The sequence below is a fragment of the Cervus elaphus genome, chromosome 27, assembly GCF_910594005.1.
Source record: "Cervus elaphus chromosome 27, mCerEla1.1, whole genome shotgun sequence".
NCBI classification, from domain to species: domain Eukaryota; kingdom Metazoa; phylum Chordata; class Mammalia; order Artiodactyla; family Cervidae; genus Cervus; species Cervus elaphus.
Genome location: NC_057841.1, coordinates 34,030,685 through 34,050,186, shown reverse-complemented (window position 1 = coordinate 34,050,186; position 19,502 = coordinate 34,030,685). Strand labels below are relative to the sequence as shown.

Here is a 19,502-nt window from a genome sequence, read left to right as displayed (position 1 = left end):
GTAAGCCTATCTATGTATTAATAGAAGATTCAAACAAGATTAACACACTTGAAACAGTCAACATATATAGGACTCTGCACTCAGGAGCTAATGAATACATGGAACTTTTGTAAAAACTGACCATATGTTGGACCACAAAACAAATCTCGAAGAATTCCCAAGAACTGAAATCATATAAAGTGTTAACTACCCACAATGCAATGAAGTCGGAAATCATTAAGAAAAAGAAACAATAAAATCTCCTGCTTGCAAACTAAGAAATATATTTACCAACCCATGTATAAAGAAGAAATAACAATGGAAATTATATATGAATATACTACACAAAAGAACTAATTGGACAGAAATTTACACCCTCAAATGCATAAATGAGTATAGAAGGATTGAAACTGAGGAAGCCAGGATTCATCTTAAAACTCAGAAAAAGAACAGCAAGATACAGTGAAAGAAAATAAAATGAAACAATGAAGTAAGATCAGAAACGAGCCATAAATAAAAACAAACAAAAGAGTAATGTCACAAATTCTGGTTCTCAAGATTCTTTTAGGAAATCCAAAAGGTCAAAACTATTTCCATAATAGTACTAAGATAATGTTTGCTTTTTAGGCTATGTTGGTATTTATAATATCATGGTGCAACAGCAGAAGTGGACCTAACAGATGCAGCCTTATATCAAGGCATCAAAGTCTACTATAAATCACTGTATTATTGACTATCACAGACTGGCAATAAAAGAAAGTCACTTTCACTTAAGAATGTCCTTGATAAAGCAGTAAAAATTATTCATTTATTAAATTCTCCATGTCAGTTAAATACTCCATGTGATGACAAAGTGAGAAAATAATAAACACATCTGCCACAAATCAAAGTAAAATGAAAACACTTTGTGACTGAGCTGCTTGCTGATTTAGGCACCGTTTTCATGGAATACTGGGGTTCGTGTTTTCACGGAACACCCGTAGCTCAGATAAGAATCTGCCTGCAGCACAGGAGAACCAGGTTCAATCTCTGGGTCGGGAAGATCCCCTGGAAAAGGGAATGGCACCCCACTCCAGTATTCTTGCCTGGAGAATTCATGGCCAGAGGAGCCCAGCTGGTTACAGTCCAGGGGGTCGCAAAGAGTCAGACACGACTGAGTGACTAACACTTTCACTTCCCTTCATGGAACACCAACTTTACTTCAAAGAACAATTTCTAGACAAATTACCCTTATCCAGGCAGACATTTCCTCAAAACTGAACACAGTGAGCCTGGAAAACAATTGACAGTACTTGTTGCCAAAGACCACACTGCCAATGATCCTTGACTTTTCAAGGAAGAAATGGGAGTTTGGCAAACATATTTTCTATCTTGAGCTTGACAGCATCCCAACATATAAGAGACTTTTCTGATGAGACTGGCAGTAATTTCAACAAATGTGGTTTTTGGTATCACATAATGAAACATATTAGTACTCAAAATATGTGCAGAACTAAGTGAATTTATTATTTACCAGATGACCAAATCATGATGTTCTGAAATCATGCATGAGTAAAAGATCCATCCAAAAATGCAAGACAGACCAATGAACTTTAGGGTACCGGAATAAGATAAATGTACTGATAAAATTTCAGATTCCATACTGCAACTAACCTTAAAAAAAAAAACAAACACTTGTTAAGATGTGCTATACTATCAAATTATTCACAACATTCTGAAAAGGCTAAAAATATTCTTCCCTTTACGAACTTCCTATTTGTGTGGAACTGGGTTTTCTTCTACTTCAACCAAAACATATTATGTTAGGTCAAATTCAGAAGTAAATGTGAAAATACAGATGTTTTCTATTAAGCCAGACATTCAAAAGAAATTTGCAAAATTATTAAACAGTATCATTTACCTCACTAAATTAGATCTCAAAGATATAGTTGTTTTTTCTTTAAAGAATCTTATATGAACATGCAATGAGTTTAGTATTGTTCATTTTAAATGAATAGTAGTATAATAAGTAAAATAAAATATCATATATATAACATATGAAACTCCTCAGTGTTCAGTCATGTTTACATATGATGCAGTTCTGAGGACAGAGTTTGAGAAATGATGCAACAGAGAAAGATCAAAGACAAATGCTGATTCTTTAAAAAGATTAAGAGAATAAATACAAAAAATACTTGGCAACTGTGATCAAAAAAGATTTTTAACGAGAAGGCACAAATAAACTACAATGAGGATAAAAAAAGAAACTATCACTACAGATCCTATAGACATTAGGAAAATTCTATAAAACCCTAACAGATGTTAGGATTATTCTACAAACTTTATTATCAATAAATTTGAAATTTTAGATAAAATGCTAAAAAGCACAATTTACTGAAATAGGTATCTCATAAAATATAGAAATGCATAAACTGTCCTATAACCATAAAGAAATTGAGCAGGTAAATAAAAGTCTCCTCACAAAGAAAACTCCAGATCCAGATGGCTTTTCTAAATTATACGAATCATCTAGGAAATAGCAATATTATGCAAATTCTTCCAGATAAGAAAAAGTGGGAAAATTCTGCAGCTCATTTTATAAAGCCAGCATAACCTCAAAACAAAAAAGAGACAAAGGTATTATAAGAAAGGAAAGATAAAAAAAAAAAAAAAAAAGGAAAGATAAAAGGCAATTACACTCATGAACACACATAAAAATCTTGATCAAAAATTCAACAAACTGAATACAGCAATTTTTTTAGAAAGATCATGACCAAGTGGGTCATGAAAAAGTAGGTTAATTACTAAAAAAATTCAAGACTGAACATTAAGAAGTAAATCAATGTAATTCACCACAATAACAGATTAAAGAGAAAACTATGATCATCTCATTAGATGCAATAAAAGTATTTAATAAAACTTAACATCCATTCAATATATAAACTCTTGGCACAAAAGAAACAGAAGGGAACTTCCTTAATCTGATTAAAGGTATCTACCAAAAAACTAGAGGGAACATCATAGGGAATGGTTAAACAGTGAAAGTTTTCCCTCTGTGACCAGGAACAAGACTAAGATGTCCTCTGTCACCACTTCTACTCAGGAATGTACTGGAGGCCCTAGCCAGAGAAGGCAAAAGAAATAAATAAAAGGTGTAAGGACTGGCAAGAAAAGAACAAAACTCATTCACAAATGATACACTGGTGAATAGAGAAAACGAAAGTATCCACAGAAAAATTTTTAGAGATAAAAACTGAGTAAGACTATGGGATTCAAAACCAATTGTGTTTCTATGTAAACAGCAATCACAGTTACAAAATAAAGCTTAGAAAAAACAAAGATTCCATTTAAAAACTGCCTTAAAAAGACAATGTACTTAGCAATAGATCCAAAGAGAGGTGTGCAAATCCCCTCCAGGAAAATCAAAAAACTTCACTGACAGGGAGGAAAGGACTAAATAAATCAAAATATATGGAATGATCATGATTTGAAAGACTCAGTATTGCAGAGACATCAATTGTCCCCAAACTGACTGACAGTCAAAGTCATCTCAGTGAAAATCACAATGGGATTATAGTGAACACGCTGATAAGTTTAAGTGTATAAGGAAATGCAAAGGACCAGTACCCAAGATAGTCTTGAAAAAAACAAAAAAAGGAACATAAGGAAGAAGTAAAGAACTTCTCTAATATACACCAAGACTTATTACAAGTCTTGACTCTGACAAGTGTGACAGGACAGAGGAAATCATCAAAACCAGCCAATGGAACAGAAGAGGTAAGACACAGACCCCCAGGTTTATGGGCACTTGATGTATGCTATAGGTGTCATGACAGAAGTAGAGAAAAGATATTTTGCTTTGTTTTCCCAATAGATAATGCTGAGAGAGAATTATCCACCTGGAAACAAATGAAATCAAACCTATTTCTCATACTAGCTGGTAATCAAGATTATGGTTAAAAAAAAAAAAGATCATGGTAAAAAAAATCACATTATTTCAGATTCAAAACAAAATTTATTCATTATATATCTTTAGTGAGATTTATCTTAAGGACAAGCCCATTACTGTTAGTGGCAATGTTGCTATATTGAAATTATGTTACATATGTAGCAGTACAAAGTAAACAAGACTATAAAGTTGTTAAGATGTCAAGCTTTTTAGAAAAAGAAGAGACACTAATAGACAAAATTAAAGCTCAGTTAAAAAAAAATCTTTCCTGAGGTGAAAAATACCACCAATATTTTCTTTAAAAAAAAAATGTTTACTACCTCTGTCCACTGAAAATGCTCCAAACATTCATTGGAAGGACTGATGCTGAAGCTCCAATACTTTGGCCACCTGATGTGAAGAGACAACTCATTGGAAAAGACCCTGATGCTGGGAAAGACTGAGGGCAGGAGGAGAAGGGGGCGAGAGAGGATGAGATGGTTGGATGGCATCACCGATTCAATGGACATGAGTTTGAGCAAACTCCAAGATAGTGAAGGACAAGGAAGCCTGGTGGGCTGCAATCCATGGGTCACAAAGAGACAGGCACAACTTAGCGACTGAACAACAACCAAACGCAGTAATAACAAATGCCCCAAACACCCAAATTGTGGTCTCTAAATATCAACTCCAACAGAAAAAAAGGCTAGCTGAAAAAACAGCTGGGGCAGAATAGTTCTGGGGCAGAAGTATAGTCAGTCTGATCTCTCTCATAAATTCTAAAGTAAAGAAGCTCCACAAGAATACTGGGATCATGTCAGCAGGGCACAGAAGCCAAAGAAAGGGATTCCCACTGACCAAAGGTGAGAAAATTTGAGCATCACAGCGTCTCAACGGATTTAAACACATTAAAAATATAGAAATGTGTAAGTTCAGATAATAACAAAAACAAAGACAAAATCCTTGGTCATCCTTTGCAAGTTGCCACAGACCAACTTGTTATTCTGAAAATTGATAAAACTGATTAAAAAATTGATAAAGAATAAAATCAAGATTTTATCATGACTTTCCTATAGGAACTCTCTATTTTAAGATAACCAAATATTTGCTGAAATTCTCCTTTTTAAAAGAAGTAAAATGAGGAACTGTAAAATGAAAAATTTATCATCCTTAGATCTTAAGAAACAACGGACCCAACCAACAAGCACCAATGACTGATAAACCCATTAACTGAAAGGTAGATGAAGAACTTTATAATGGACTGATGAAACTGGTATCAATTGTAAGCACTGATCAACATTAACATCACTAAAAATTGGACAACAAAATATGTTCCTCCTAACAAAAAACAATAGGCTACACTCACATGGCGCAGTCAATGAAATATTCAACATAAAACTAATTCTGGTCGAGCCTCTCCACCTATAAACTACCAGTTTAGAGGAAATAGAAATGAGATGGAGGAACATGTTTAAGGATCATGAGGCTACAAACAGCCAAATCCAGAATGTGAGAAATTCTACAAAATAAGTGACCCTCTTTCTTCAGTAAGTAAATGGAGAATGAAAAAAACTGATACAGGTTAAAAAAGACCTAAGACACAGGTCAGCCAAAGCAGACAGTGGGCCTTGCTTGGATTCTGTGGCAAACAATCGGCAAAACATTCTAATTTTTTTTAGATAACTGGGGAAAACTGAAAACATCCTGATTATTATAAGACATTAAGAGATTCTGGCTATTTTGTTATGTGGGATATCAGTCCTTATCTGCTAGAGATGCATATTAAATTACATACATGATGGATAGGGATCTGCTTTAAAATATTACAGATTTGTTCCTAAACAATTTGTGTGATTACACATCAAAATAAATGAATAAATAGGTAGGTGGATGGGTGAATGAATAGATGGATGGATGTTAACTTCCTTGGGCAGTGAATCAATTCTAACTGAATTAATTCAAATTAAATATGAAGGTAAAATAATAAAGCTAATAGATCATGTAAACAAATATCTTCATGTTCTCAGAGGAGGGCAGGATTTCCTAAACAAATCTCAGAATCAATCAACAAAAATGGGTCCTTCTGTACAGAACTCTATAAAAATTATCTACACTTCCCACTACTTTAAAGGTACTTACTGCTGGTAAGAGAGACTGCATGTTCTGATTAGAATCTGCTATTGTAGCAAGGTAGACCAAGTTGGTATGCAACATCTGTTGATACCTATTAAAACAAAACAAATGTCAATATTAAAAAATCATTTTCTTCCTATCTGCTTACACACAAATAGCATTCTATTTCTCAAGTTTTTAGTAAGAGATTTCTGTTGCATGAACACCAGCAGTACTTCAATTTTTTCCTAGTTCTTCTGCAAAGTAACTGCAAATAAGTACATTCAAAGACAAAAATAAACACAAGGCTCTTGCCATGTGCTAGATATTCCTAGAGAATACATAAACATGCTTTATATACTTAAACGTCAAACCAACACTATGAGGTAAAGGTTCTTATTTTCTCCATTTTACAGATAAAGAAACTGACATTTAGAAAGGTTAATACCTTGTACAAGATTGTACAGCATAGAAAATGGAATACTAACACAGGTAAGGGCTCCACACAAACTACTGGGTTGGCCAAAAAGTTCGTTCAAGTTTTTCGTATTATATATAACACCTTATGGGAAAATCCAAACAAACTTTTCAACTAACCCAATACACTTACAAAGAGATGTAGGATAAAGGAGTCAACGAAACTGATATGTTTATTCCCTTCCCTCTGCCATTTTCGTGTTACCAAAAACCTCAAAGTCAAGTACAGTCAACACGCTCTGTTAACATGTCAGAAAGGAGGTGGAAACCACACTTTTTTATCCTCATTCCCGCACCAGTGACCAATAATTTATGCAGTTGTGCTGTCAAGCTATCAGGGCCTAGCATACAGAGGACAATAAATAGGTGTCTCCAATTAAAAAGCAGAGACATCACTTTGCTAACAAAGGTCCGTCTAGTCAAAGCTATGGTTTTTCCAGTAGTAGAGACTTGGACTATAAAGAAAGCTGAGCACCAAAGAATTGATGCTTTTGAAGAAGACTCCTTTGGAGAAGACTCTTGAGAGTCCCTTGAACTGCAAGGAGATCCAATCAGTTCATCTTAAAGGAGATCAGTCCTGAATATTCATTTGGAAAGAGTGATGTTGAAGCTGAAACTCCAATACTTTGGCCACCTGATGCAAAGAACTGACTCATGTGAAAAGACCCTGATGCTGGAAAAGATTTAAGGCAGGAGGAGAAGGGGACGACAGAAGATGAGATGGTTGGATGGCATCACCAACTCAACGGACGTGAGTTTGGGTAAACTCCGGGAATTGGTGATGGACAGGGAGGCCTGGCGTGCTACAGTCCATGGGTTTGCTAAGAGTTGGACACAAATGAGCGCCTGAACTGAATTACAAAAAAAAAAGTTACAAGCTAAAGCACTGAGATGGAGTAAAGAACAGAACACCAACACCATTACGAATTAACTTTAAAAAATAAAACAAATTCTCATTATTGGCATGAAGTGGTTTTAAACATGTTTATTGCTATTTTATTTACTTATGAATAATTTTTGCTAAGCCTCTCTTCATAATCTTAAAAATTAATTCCAATGAAACCAGAGTGAAATTAGCAGTGATTCCATTACTAGTGTTGGTAAATACACAAAATACAAACTTAAAATCTGCATCAGATCATTATTCTTTTAGAATTTCATTTACTAATGAATAGTATATAAATTAAAATTATGAAGTAAGTAAAAAAACCTTTATTCTGCTAAATAAAGCCTTCTAATGCAGATCCCAAATGCAGTAATTTTCTAAAACAGACACCATAAGAGGAATCCTAGCAAATTCTTTGCTGTTAGAAAAACTAGTAAACTCTTTTTCCTGTTAGAAAAACTGGTTTCATTACTTTTTTCTTATTTAGTGGGGAATTTCTCACTGAACTTGAAGTTTCTTAACTAACAAGATTATGCTTTCATAGTTTGCTTGTTTTTTTTAGATTTATTGAGGTATAACTGATATTTATAAAGAACTTCACATATTCAATATGTACAATTTGATGTTTGGACATACATGAACACCTGTGAAAATATCACCACCGTGGAGGTAAGACATACCTAACACTTCCCAAGTCTTCTTGTTTCCCTTTGTTATCGTTTTTTTGTTGTTTAAAAACAAGTCTACAGGTTCTTTACGTTCCTCCTCACATATATTATACACTACGCTGCTCAATCACACGTGACATATTGTTACAATGATCCTTATACAAACAAGGACCAAGAAATAATATTTTGCAGTTATTCACAATTAATTATGCCACTGAAGTTCTTCAAACAGCACTGACAGGCATGACCAGCTGGAACTACTTCATTATTCCACAGGGATCTTAAATGGAATTTAAGGTGCAGGGCTCCACAGTCTTGCCATTTTTAAAAAACCAACCAGCCATTTTTAATTAGAACATACAATGCATTTCAAAGGCTACTCCTTCAAGTTTTCCTCTTTTTCTGAGTACCAGTAAGGCTCTAATACACGTATTCAGATATGAGATTTGCTGACTGCCCTATCAAATATAAAAATGCCAACGTTACTAAGAACTATGGCTTACTTATGACCCTTTAAGAAAATCTGTAATCATGGTTACTGGTACTCAGTAAATCAGTATTAAAATATTTAATCTGCCACACTCTTGAGGCCCCATTTATAAAATACTGGCAATGAGAGTGGATCTATAAAGTGCTTGTAGTTCTAAATATCTTCAAATACAGCACCTTTTGTCAAATATGTTAAAACATTTCCCTAACTTTCAAATCTTAATTTTTAATCTTGAAATAACCTCAAACTCAATTTCAAGAATAGTATGAAGAACTCCCAAGTATCTTTCTCCCACACTCCCCAACTGTCAGCATTTTACATTTGTCTCACACTATCTCTAAACACACAAATCAACATACACGTGCATGCAACTACACACTTTTTTCCCAAAGCCATTTGAGAGTCAGTTACTGACATAATACTCATTACTCCTAATACTACATTGTCAGTTTCCCAAAAACAAGGATATTCCCTTACATAACTACAGCACAACCATCCTAAGGAGGAAATGAATGCTGATACAATGTTAATCAAATCCAAAGAACACAGTCAAATTGCTACAACCGTCCCAACAGCCAAATCTTTTTATCTAATGTAACGGGATAGGTAAAAACGAAAAATTTTAATGGGTCTTTTGTAAGTAACTTCGTTAGGTTTTCTTTCTGGTAAAACCTAGAAAATTTTTCTTTTGGTTTATTTCTGGTTTCTTTCTTTCTGGTAAAACCTAGAAAAATTTTAACGGGTCTTTTGTAAGCAACTTCATTAGGTTTTCTTACTGGTAAAAGAAAGAAATTCTTTTTTCTTCTTATTTTCTTCTTCATTCTTCTTACAACACTCACCAAATAAGCTTATTTTCAATTCTACAAATACTCTTCTGAGAAACTTTTTTTATTCTATAAATACTAATTTATCACTGAAGCAGTTTTTAATGTATATGCTTGTAATTTCTAAAGCAGTATATTTTATATGAGAAAACAGTACATAAACAAAGGGCAGATATAAAACATAATCAACATCTTATATTTGATGATGGTAACTGGCAGGTATTTCCAAATACCCTCAATTATTAACCTATTAAAAGTGAGGCAGTTCACTTCCCAAAGATTCCACTAAGAGCCACTACATCAATTACCTCGAATAAAGTTAAATAACCACTATTGAATGTACTGATATAATTATAAAATGAATCAAAAAACATGAGATTTCATTTTGAAAAAGAAATCTAGAAGCTATGAAGAGTATATTTATAGGTTAATAGGAATACAATGTACAGAATAAAAGTTATCTTCATAACTAGAGATTTTAACCAAAATTCATTTATATTATGAACACAAATTTTTCATTTGAGAATTGTTTATAACACATTCTGAAATAGATGCAATCACCCTGGAAAAAAAAAAATAAGGGCTGATTTAAGGAAATACATGGAATGATTTAGAAAATGCTCAAACCAAACACCACGAGAGAGCAATAATATATGCTTACACACATGTTGTCAGAATTTAAAGTGAAGAGGAGCTCGGTGTAGAAGCTCAACAGTGACTCAGTGCCTTATATGTGTGTGTGTGAATGTATGAGTGTGGGTAAGGAACGAGTAACATACACAAACAGAGCTTCCCAGGTGGCCCTAGTGGTAAAGGATCCTCTTGCCAAATAGGAGACACAATAGATGCAGGTTTGATCCCTGGATCGGGAGGATCCCCTGAAGTAGGAAATGGCAACTCACTCCAGTATTTCAGCCTGGAAAATTCCATGGGCAGAAGAGCCTAGCGGGCTACCATCCATGAAGTTGATGTAATCAGCAAAAAATCTTTGGGTGATGAGAATATGGTGTTCATTCTCTAAATTTTATATATCCGTGTTTCCTAATTTTCTACAATGTATATACTGTGTTCATAAAAATAAAGTTATTTTTTATCTTAAAAAACTCTGCTTGAGGCAGTTATCACATCTTAAGGAACTGTTTAATTAAAATTGAACAGTCAATTCCCAAATGGTTGTCATTGACATTTCTCTTTATTTTCCTTTCGCTTCTCCTCCTGTGAGAAACAAGAACATTTATTAACATTGAAAGGAGAGATTTTTTTTCTCTTCACTCCCAAACCAATTCTGACAACTTGAGAAACAAAGAGTACCTGGAAAACTCTAAGAATGAAATTAGATACAAGAGAAAGGGCAGAATTTAAGATTCTGTCTAAATCAATTTAGGCCCCATTTATACCAGATACATCTATGTGAGCAAATGAGGTCTATGCCAATAGGCCGAGAAAGAGGAAAATGATCACGTACACGAAAATGCTGAGAATATAAAGAATAAGACAGGATGAACTTGTGCCAACTAGCTGGAAAAGAGGGTTCTAGATCTGAATATGTCTTATCCCCGTCATTCACTGCCAAGGCCTGTAGGAAACTGAACCAACCCTACGCCCTCGGCTCTGCCTGGCATTTTGAAAAGCCACAGGTGTGGTGATCACTTTGTAACGTACAGAAGGGTCAAATCACTACGCTCTGCACCAGGAACTAACATAGTGTTACAGGTCAGTTATGCTTCAAAACAAACTCACAGAAAAAGAGATCAGATTTGTGGTTACCGGGGGCCTGGGGGACCGTGCGGAATGTGGACCGGGCAGAGGTGCTGGATGAAGGCAGTAAAAAGAAAAAAGCCACAAGTGAAAATGATTCTTCTCATCAGTGCCTCACAATCATTACTATTCCACAGCTGACTTGAGGTAGGGATCTCCTAACAACTGATGATCAGTCACAGTTAAGCTAAGGAAGTAGCTCCGCTGGTAATTTTCTTAGAAGAATGTTTCACATATAAACAGACAAGATTCATCAAAGAAAATACACATAAAAGAAATGGTAGTGGTCACATAAAATGCAAAATGCACAAGTGATTAGAAAATAGGATAGCCTAGCATTCAGATCTTAATTTCTGAATATAATTTTCCAAAAAAAGAACGAGGACCTGGAGAAATGGATGATTCCAGACTGGGGCAGAAAAAAATACAAGATAAGCCTGGAACATTTTGTCAGGCAAGAAAATTCTGTAAATGCTCAAAAAATAATAAGAGATGTATCAAGAAGCCAGCTTGAAGGGCTGCCAGTGGCCAGCATTTGGACAATTTGAAAAAGAAAATATATAGACTAACAAATTATAATCCAGAGAATACAATAAAAATCAGTAAGTCCATTCAGATATAAATCAATGAATGAATAAATGGGAGCAGGGCTTCGGAAATTTCTTCCTTACAGTAGGATTCCAAACAAGAAGGAAAGATAGATTCTGTCACCTTTTGGCAACCAATACAGTAGTAACTGTTTGAGTTAAGAACCACTGTTGTTACCGGCGTTTAGCACTATGTCTACTGCTGTTTAGTCACTAAGCTGTGTTCAACTCAATCCCACGGACTGAGGAGCTGGCAGGGATTTCCCAGACAAGAATACTGGAGTGGGTTGCCATTTCCTTCTCCAGGAGATCTTCCCAACCCAGAGATTGAACCCGCATCTCCTGCTCTGGCAGGTGGGTTCTTTACCAGAGTTACCAGGGAAGCCCCAAAAATCACTGGTGGATGTTACAATGAACATGTAGAAATAGGCTAAGAAACAGTGTTACATGTGTCTCAAGGTATCTCCCCAAAACATAGGTAGGAATCATAAAGGAAAAAATAGTAACTTTATAGTAAAAATCTTGGCAGACATGACAGCACCTTAACATAGTGGCCAAAGTTATCATGAATACTGGGACAAATCACGGTCACACAGCTACCGCGGATGCACTGAGAAGACAACAAAAGTATGTAAACAAGGATCTCATCAAGGAGCAACAGCAGTCAAACTCCACAATGAGGGACATCCCACGCAACCGTCCTGTACTCTTCAACAATGTAAACATCATGAAAGAGAACAGATAAATCAAAGGACAGGTCCAAATCAAAGTATTCTGAGACCAACCTAAACATATCATCTGATCCTGCACCAGACTGTGGACCTGAGCAAATACACTAACAGGAAAACTAGTAAAATTCCTAATAAGTTTGAAACTAGACAATGGTATTAAATCTTGATTTGAACAACTAGACTCTTAAGTTGTGCCTGTTTTCATGAAATATGTCTGAAATACACACGGATATTATAAAGGTGAGAGAGAATCATGCCTGCAACTTTCTCTCAAATGTTTCAGAAAAACAATGCGGGGAAGAAATGAATGACATAGCAAGGAGACTAATATGTTAACATTTGAGGAATTTCAGGGAAGGACATACAGGATTTCTTTTACTATCTTTGAAATGTTTTTTGTAAGAGTGAAATTATTCTAAAATAAAAAGTTTTAGGAAAAGATACCACTCTTCACCAAACTATGTAAAAAAAATTTTTAAGATGGCCACTATCCACTGCTGGCAGACACGGTTGAAAACTAGGTCTCTGAAACCTAGCTGGAGGAAGGCAAACCAATACAATACAATTGAGTAATTTGGAGATTCAGCACAGTTTTGGACCCAGCCATTCCTTTTATAAAACTCTAACCTACTAAAAACAAAATGTCTAAATGTGTTTATATAAATATGAGCACATATTTGTAAATGCACAGAAAAATGTTTGGAAAGACAGAACTAAACCACTGTAAGTAGTTACCTCTATGGAGAAAAGAGATAAGAGTGAGAAATAAGAAGTGTATGCCTATGGCCAATTCATACTGATGTATGGCAAAAAACATCACAATACTGTAAAATAATTACCTTCCAATTAAAATAAATATAATTTTTTACAAAGTTTCATCTCTACAAACTTTTATGCTTTATGATTTTAATTCAAAAATAATTTTAAGCACAGGGGAAAAAGTCATGGAGAAGTCATGAAGAAGGACTCAAAATTAGGAAAAGGGAAAAAAAAAAAAAAAAATTAGGAAAAGGGTTAATCAGATAATAGCCAAGAGACCAGCACAGCATGAAAGCCATGCAGAGCCAGGGTTGCTGAAAAACATCTTCCTGAGAGCAGACCAGTGAGATCTCCAGGAAATAAATGAATACCAAAACAACGGTGGGAGAAAAGTACTTGGAACTGAGTTGTCCAATACGGTAGCCACTAGACACACTGAACTTGAGGCTAGTACAAAATGATGTTAGTAGAATCAGATGCACAGTGGGTTTCAAAGAGTTGGTATGAAAACAAAAGAACATAAATTAACTGATTAATATTTTTATACTGGTTATATATTGAAGTGATATTTTAGAAACAATGAGTTAAGGAAGGTATTATTAAAATTAATTTCACCTGTTTCTTTCTACTTGTATAACGTGCCTACCAATGGCTGATGGTAAAGAATCCGCCTGCAATGCGAGAGACCCAGGTTAATCCCTGGGTCAGGAAGATCCCCTGGAGAAGGGAATAGCTATCTACCCGTATTTTTGCCTGGAGAATCCCTTGGACAGAGGAGCCTGTGGGGTACATTCCATGGGGTCCCAAAGAGTCAGACACGACTGAGTGACTAGCACACACACACAAAAGCAAATGTAGAATGACTTATGTGGCTTGCAATATATTTCTGCTGACAGTGCTGTTATAAAGATTTTTGATAAAATATTCAATTTGTTCCACTCTATCAGATCCTACTAGATATAGGGTACTGTTCACTTCGAAATATCATTACTTTAAAATAAATTCAGTTCTTATGAGTGATAATCAATTCTCTATTTATTAGATATAAACTTTACATTCTCAACCACATACAGTTGACCTTTGCACAAAAGGGATGAAGACACTGAGCCACCTGCAGTTGAAAATCCAAGTATAACCCTACAGTTAGCCCTCAGTATCTCATGGTTTCGCATCCATGTATTCAACCAACTGCAGATCATATAGCACTGCAGTACATCTACATTGAAAAAAAATCCATGTAAGTGCACTTGTGTAGTTTAAACCTATGCTATGCAAGAGTCAACAGAATATGCATGTAACTATGAATGTAAAGATCTAACTGTTCCAAAAATCAGACTATAGAAATTTGAAGTCATTTATAACACAGGATAAGTGTAAGGAAAAAACTGATATATCCTCCCGCCCAAGTAACAAATTTTTCTTTTACAAAAATCAAGTCACACAAAAAATTGCACATTCGCACAGCATCACTCATCATAGTCAAGAACAGGAAACAATCCAAATGTTCATCACTGATAGATAAATAAAATGTGGTACAGACATGGAAGATTATTTAGCAATAAAAAGGAAGGAAATATTGATATAAGCTTCAGCATGGATGAATCCTGAAAACACAATGCTAAAAGAAAGCAGTCAAAAAAGATCACGTACTGAGTGAATTCATTTGTATGAACTGTCCACAATAAGCAAATCTACACAGACAGAAAGCAAATTAGTGGTTATCAGCGGGTGTGGGATTAGGAGGTGAGAATGGGGAGTGACTGCTAATGATAGGGTTTCTTTCTGGATTGTTGAAAATGTTCTAAAATTGATCAAAGTGATAGTAATACAACTCTATGAATATACTAAAAACCACTGAATTGTACACTTTAAAACAGGTAAATTATATGGTCTGTGAATTGTATCTCAATAAAGCTATTCTTAAAAAGAAAGAAAAGTAAAAAACTAACCAACACAGAAAAAGAAATATCAAAAAACAACTTTCATATCAATCTTACTGAGAACACTCTGAGGTCTTTCCTTTATTCTGATAATCCATTATACACTGAATTAGATGGTTATTTTCATCCAGCATCTGAAATAAAAGTAAAAAAAGTATATTGTAAGTCTCATGCATCAAGTAAAATAAGAAATTAAGATTTCTAGAAAAGTTTATCTATTCAGGAACTGAATCCACAGGTCTTTTTTATACCTACAATATAGCCCTGCACAAAAGATCTTATTTTATATCTTTGGGATGTTTTGTTTAATCAACAATTTTTAATTTTTTTTTTTCAACCACTGCCGCCCAGCTTGTGGGATCTTAGTTCCCAATCAGGGATTGAACCTGTGGCCCCTGCAGTGGAAGCTAATCTGTCCTAATCCAGAATGAAGTAAACTGATGAAAATTTCAGCACAGGAGGCTTAAGGAGATAGCTGGCTAGCTTCCAAGTTTTATGTTGTTGTTCAGTCACTAAGTCATGTCTGACTCTTTGAGACCCCATGGACTGCAGCACACCAAGCTTCCCTGTCCTTCACCCTCTCCCAGAGCTTTCTCAAACTTTGCCCATTGAGTCCATGATATTATCCAACCATCTCTTCCTCTGTCACCTCGTTCTCCTGCTGCCCTCAATCTTTCCCAGCATCAGGGTCTTTTCCAAGTTTTATGCAGCATGGTTTTGTGACTTTCCAAATATGAAATCATTAATTCCAGTAATTTCTAGATAAGTATTGTAATATTAACCACAGACCCTATGAGCCAACCTTATAATTGTCCCAAAAGTTTAAAAACAAGCATATATTTATCATACTATGAAAACAATTCAAAGCAAAATTGGCTTTAAGGATTAAATAATTTCATCTAAGCAGAGTGGTACTGAGGAAAAAGCACTATGTAGCAATTAAAAAGCCAGTTTTACTGTCAGTTTTGCTATCCTGAGCAAACCACTCAAGATGTCAGAGGCTCAGATTTATCAAGGGACAGGAGTAGATGTTCCTCCTCAAACTGTCCCCACCCTTCCAGGATTTCAGGAAAGCTTTAAGTTTAATACCATAACCACTCTTTCTCACTAATTTAGTTAATGTAATTAAACACGAAGATCCATTTAAAAGTGTGACTTCTTTTCTGCATATGAATCAGTCTTTACTAGGTGGAAAAAAAATATTAATATGCCCTTCAAAAAAAACCAAATGCAGTTTTCTTATTATCTACTCATCAGATGCCAAAAAAATTTGTCTTTAGAATGTGTTTTAATACAATGTCCAACCTAACGATTTCACAACCTATCTTGTCAGTAGATTTCACGGCTTAACAATCTTCACCATTAGAACGTCTGGGTTTGTCTGGTATCTAACGTCATTCCCTCACACTATACAATCAGGCACTTAATGTGGATCCTTTTTCTCTCCTGAGCTGAGGATGAACACTTTAACTGATCAGCATCTCTTGAGTTAGTCACCCACGATAAATTATCTTAAGATGTAGGTAAGAACTCTTTATAAGAAATACAAACTCAGAACTTTTCTGCAGTCCAAAAAGTGAAGCCTTCCAGAAACACGTTTTGTGTACGCGTACTCGGAGCTGTTTGCCAGGCCGCAGACTTCGCCCAGCAACCTATACAAAAAGTACTGCATTTTCAGGCAATGCCAAGCCTGTCTCTTCATAAATAAAGCAACAGTTGGGCAAATATCAAACGCCACACTGTAAAGAGCCTGAGAGTCAACAGAAGCCTATTAACATAAACTACTAGGCATATGATGGTGTCTTGAGTGGTTTTAAAAGTTGACTTTTTTCCATTTTCATCTTTGTTCCGGTGCATAAAACAAAACAGAACTATTTAGGGTAAATTGCAAAATTTAGCAAGTAACTTTTCAAACTCTGGTTCACTAAAATTCAGAATGCTGCCGTGCTCAAAGACAACAAGGGGCAGAAAACAATAAAGAAACCTTTGTGTTCCCAACTGGCAAGTAACCGCGGCCACAGCGCAGCTCCCCGCGTGTGTATCACGTCTTCTGAAACTGATCACGAGGCTCAGACTGTCTCCACCACTCGACCCTAAGCTCCCTGAAGGCAGACAGGGACCATGCTCAGCACCGCAGCCTCGGCGCCTACACTTGGCGCTGCAGCTGTAAATGGGTCGGGGGTGGATCCGGAGGGAAGAAGGGGCTCCGAGAGAACCCTGAAGTGTAGAGGGTGCTCCCTCGTCCGCCTCGGAGCCTCGGCCGAGGTACCCCGCAGCATCCCCCAAGTTCTGCTGAGAGCTCCCCAACTCGGCCGGAGTTTGCAGCCGAGCGCCGAGAGCGAGCAGCGCTCCTACTTCTCCTAGGCCCACCCCCGGGCCCAGAGGTGGGGTCGACCCGGAGCGGCCGCCGCACCGCACGGGGCGGGGCGACGCCAAAGTAACTCCGGAGCTACGCGCGGGCCGCGGGGGGCGCGGGCCTCGGAAAACAGCCCTGCCCCGCGCGGCAGCCGCCGGGCGCAAGCGCCCCGTCGCGCGAACGCCGCCCCATCCCCAGAGAAATCGGGCGGCGGTTACTCGGGCTTTTGTGCCGGTAGGAAGGAGCCCGAGGGGGCGCGCAGGACTCTGCGAGGGGAGCACGTCGCCCCCTTCCGCCACCCACTAGGGCGCAGCCCCGCGGCTTGGGTTCCCACAGCCGCCCGCCCGCCCAGCAGGCCCGCCTCCGCCCCCGGCGCGGCCGAGAAGCCCGGCCCGAGCCCGACCCCCGGGTTCCTCCTCAACGCGGGCCAGGCCTGGCATCCGCGACGCCGCGCGGCTTCACCTTCTGAATCGCGGCGGGAGTAATCTCCCCCTTGCCGCGCTGCCTCGGGGCCGCGAACGCCACGGACATGTTGCCGCCGTCACCACTACGGGCAAGTCCCGAGCGCTCCGGGTGAACGGCAAACTGGGGGAGAGACGCCGGCCTCTCGGGCCGAACCACGTCGGGCTCGCGGGGAGGGGGGATGCTCCGGCGCCCGACGGGCAGCCGGCCGGCCCCGCCTGCGGGAGGAGCTCTGGCCGAACTAGTCCGGTTTCTGCGCGGTACCTGGGAGCCGCGGCCCCGGCAGAACGTCCCTGTTCTCGGCCGCCCTCCGGTTCCTCCGCCTGTCCTTCCTCGCCACCCCCGGCCCTCTGCGCTCGTGGTAGGGCCGCGCCCCAGCCCTCCCTCCGCTTCAGCGATTCAGGAAATGGTCCCGCCGCCCGCGGGAGAGGGAGCGGTAGGGCAGCCCCTGTCACAGGAAATGCGAGCGCCCGAGCCGGCCCGCCCCCTTCGCGCGGGGCCGCTTGCCTCCCTCTCCGCGCGCCCGGGTGTCCCTCGCGGCGTTTCGGCGCTCCGCTCTAGAGCTCGAGCAGTTTTGCCAACTTCCTCCTCACCCCCTCCTGGGTAGAAGTGGCCGCCCCGAGCTCTGCGGTACCCGGCCAGGGGAGGAGGAAGGTCAGGATCTGGGAGTTCCGTGCGCACCCGTGGAGCATCTGCCGAGACGGGGCAGGGGTGGCCGGACGAGGGGAGCGCCGATTCGCTGGTTTGAATCGCTCGGCTACGCCTCCGAAGTGCGCATCTCCGAGCCCACGGTCTCGTGCTCATACACAGGACTGCCGAACAATTAGAAAGTAAAGCGCGACCCAAAATCGGGAAACGAAGGCTGTGTCGTGTACTTCAGGGGCAGTCGGCCAATTTGGCTGGAGCGGCCAGAGTTCGTCTCAGGATAAACCCTTGGCGGAAATGTGGGTCGGTTTCATCTGACTCGCATCTTTGGAATTAGGTTTTGAAATAGGGCACCCTCGCGCTTTTCTTTTGCAATTATGTATTTAGTGGCTTGTACATTAGGCCCAAGCTAATCAGTGTGAGGGAAAAAGCCAAAAGTTTTCAAATTGTGGAAGGGACATGGGCAAAGGTCCGTAATATGGTGCAGGCTTTATTAATACACAGTAAAATTAGACTTTCATGTAACACGAAGGAAAAGTTTATATAAAAATGTCACCCAACATTAATGAGGCTCAAAAATCAATCCCTCGGTTTATATATAAAATAAGCCGGGGGGGGGGGGGTGGGGAAGGAAAATTTCCTTATTTTAAAATATATGTTTCAAATAAATGCTCTTCACAAAAAAAGCCATGAGTTTCACTCATTCAGCAAACTTGGGTCCTTTTTATGTGCTAGGCTTTATGCTAGGCACCTGGGATACAGCTGTGAACAAGATGGACGAGTACCTGTTCTCAAGGAACTTAAACTCTGACAGGGCTCAGAGACCAGAGACAAACAAATATGTACATATGTAAAGTATTTAGGAAGACAAGCAAACTGGGGACTGAGACTGAGAGAGACTGGCTGTGATGCGAAGTCCCC

The 19,502-nt window shown here is 38.4% G+C and overlaps 1 protein-coding gene across 7 annotated transcripts in view; it reads right to left on the bottom strand.

Annotated features, from left to right (window-relative positions):
* SS18 (SS18 subunit of BAF chromatin remodeling complex) overlaps window positions 1–18,579 on the bottom strand; it is a 71,626-nt gene extending 53,047 nt beyond the window's left edge. For 2 of the 7 annotated variants that reach the window (XM_043888961.1, XM_043888964.1), the window contains exons 1-3: window positions 17,937–18,093; window positions 15,176–15,252; window positions 6,026–6,110 (exon numbers count right to left, since the gene is read on the bottom strand). In XM_043888961.1, coding sequence (XP_043744896.1) covers window positions 6,026–6,110; window positions 15,176–15,252; window positions 17,937–18,005 — 231 coding nt within the window. In that variant the 5' untranslated portion in view covers window positions 18,006–18,093. Of the gene's footprint in view, window positions 1–6,025; window positions 6,111–15,175; window positions 15,253–17,102; window positions 17,210–17,936; window positions 18,094–18,200; window positions 18,305–18,443 lie in introns of those variants that run through there. The other 5 variants (XM_043888958.1, XM_043888959.1, XM_043888960.1 and 2 more) reach the window with 5 other exon arrangements.
* Window positions 18,580–19,502: the final 923 nt, after the last annotated feature.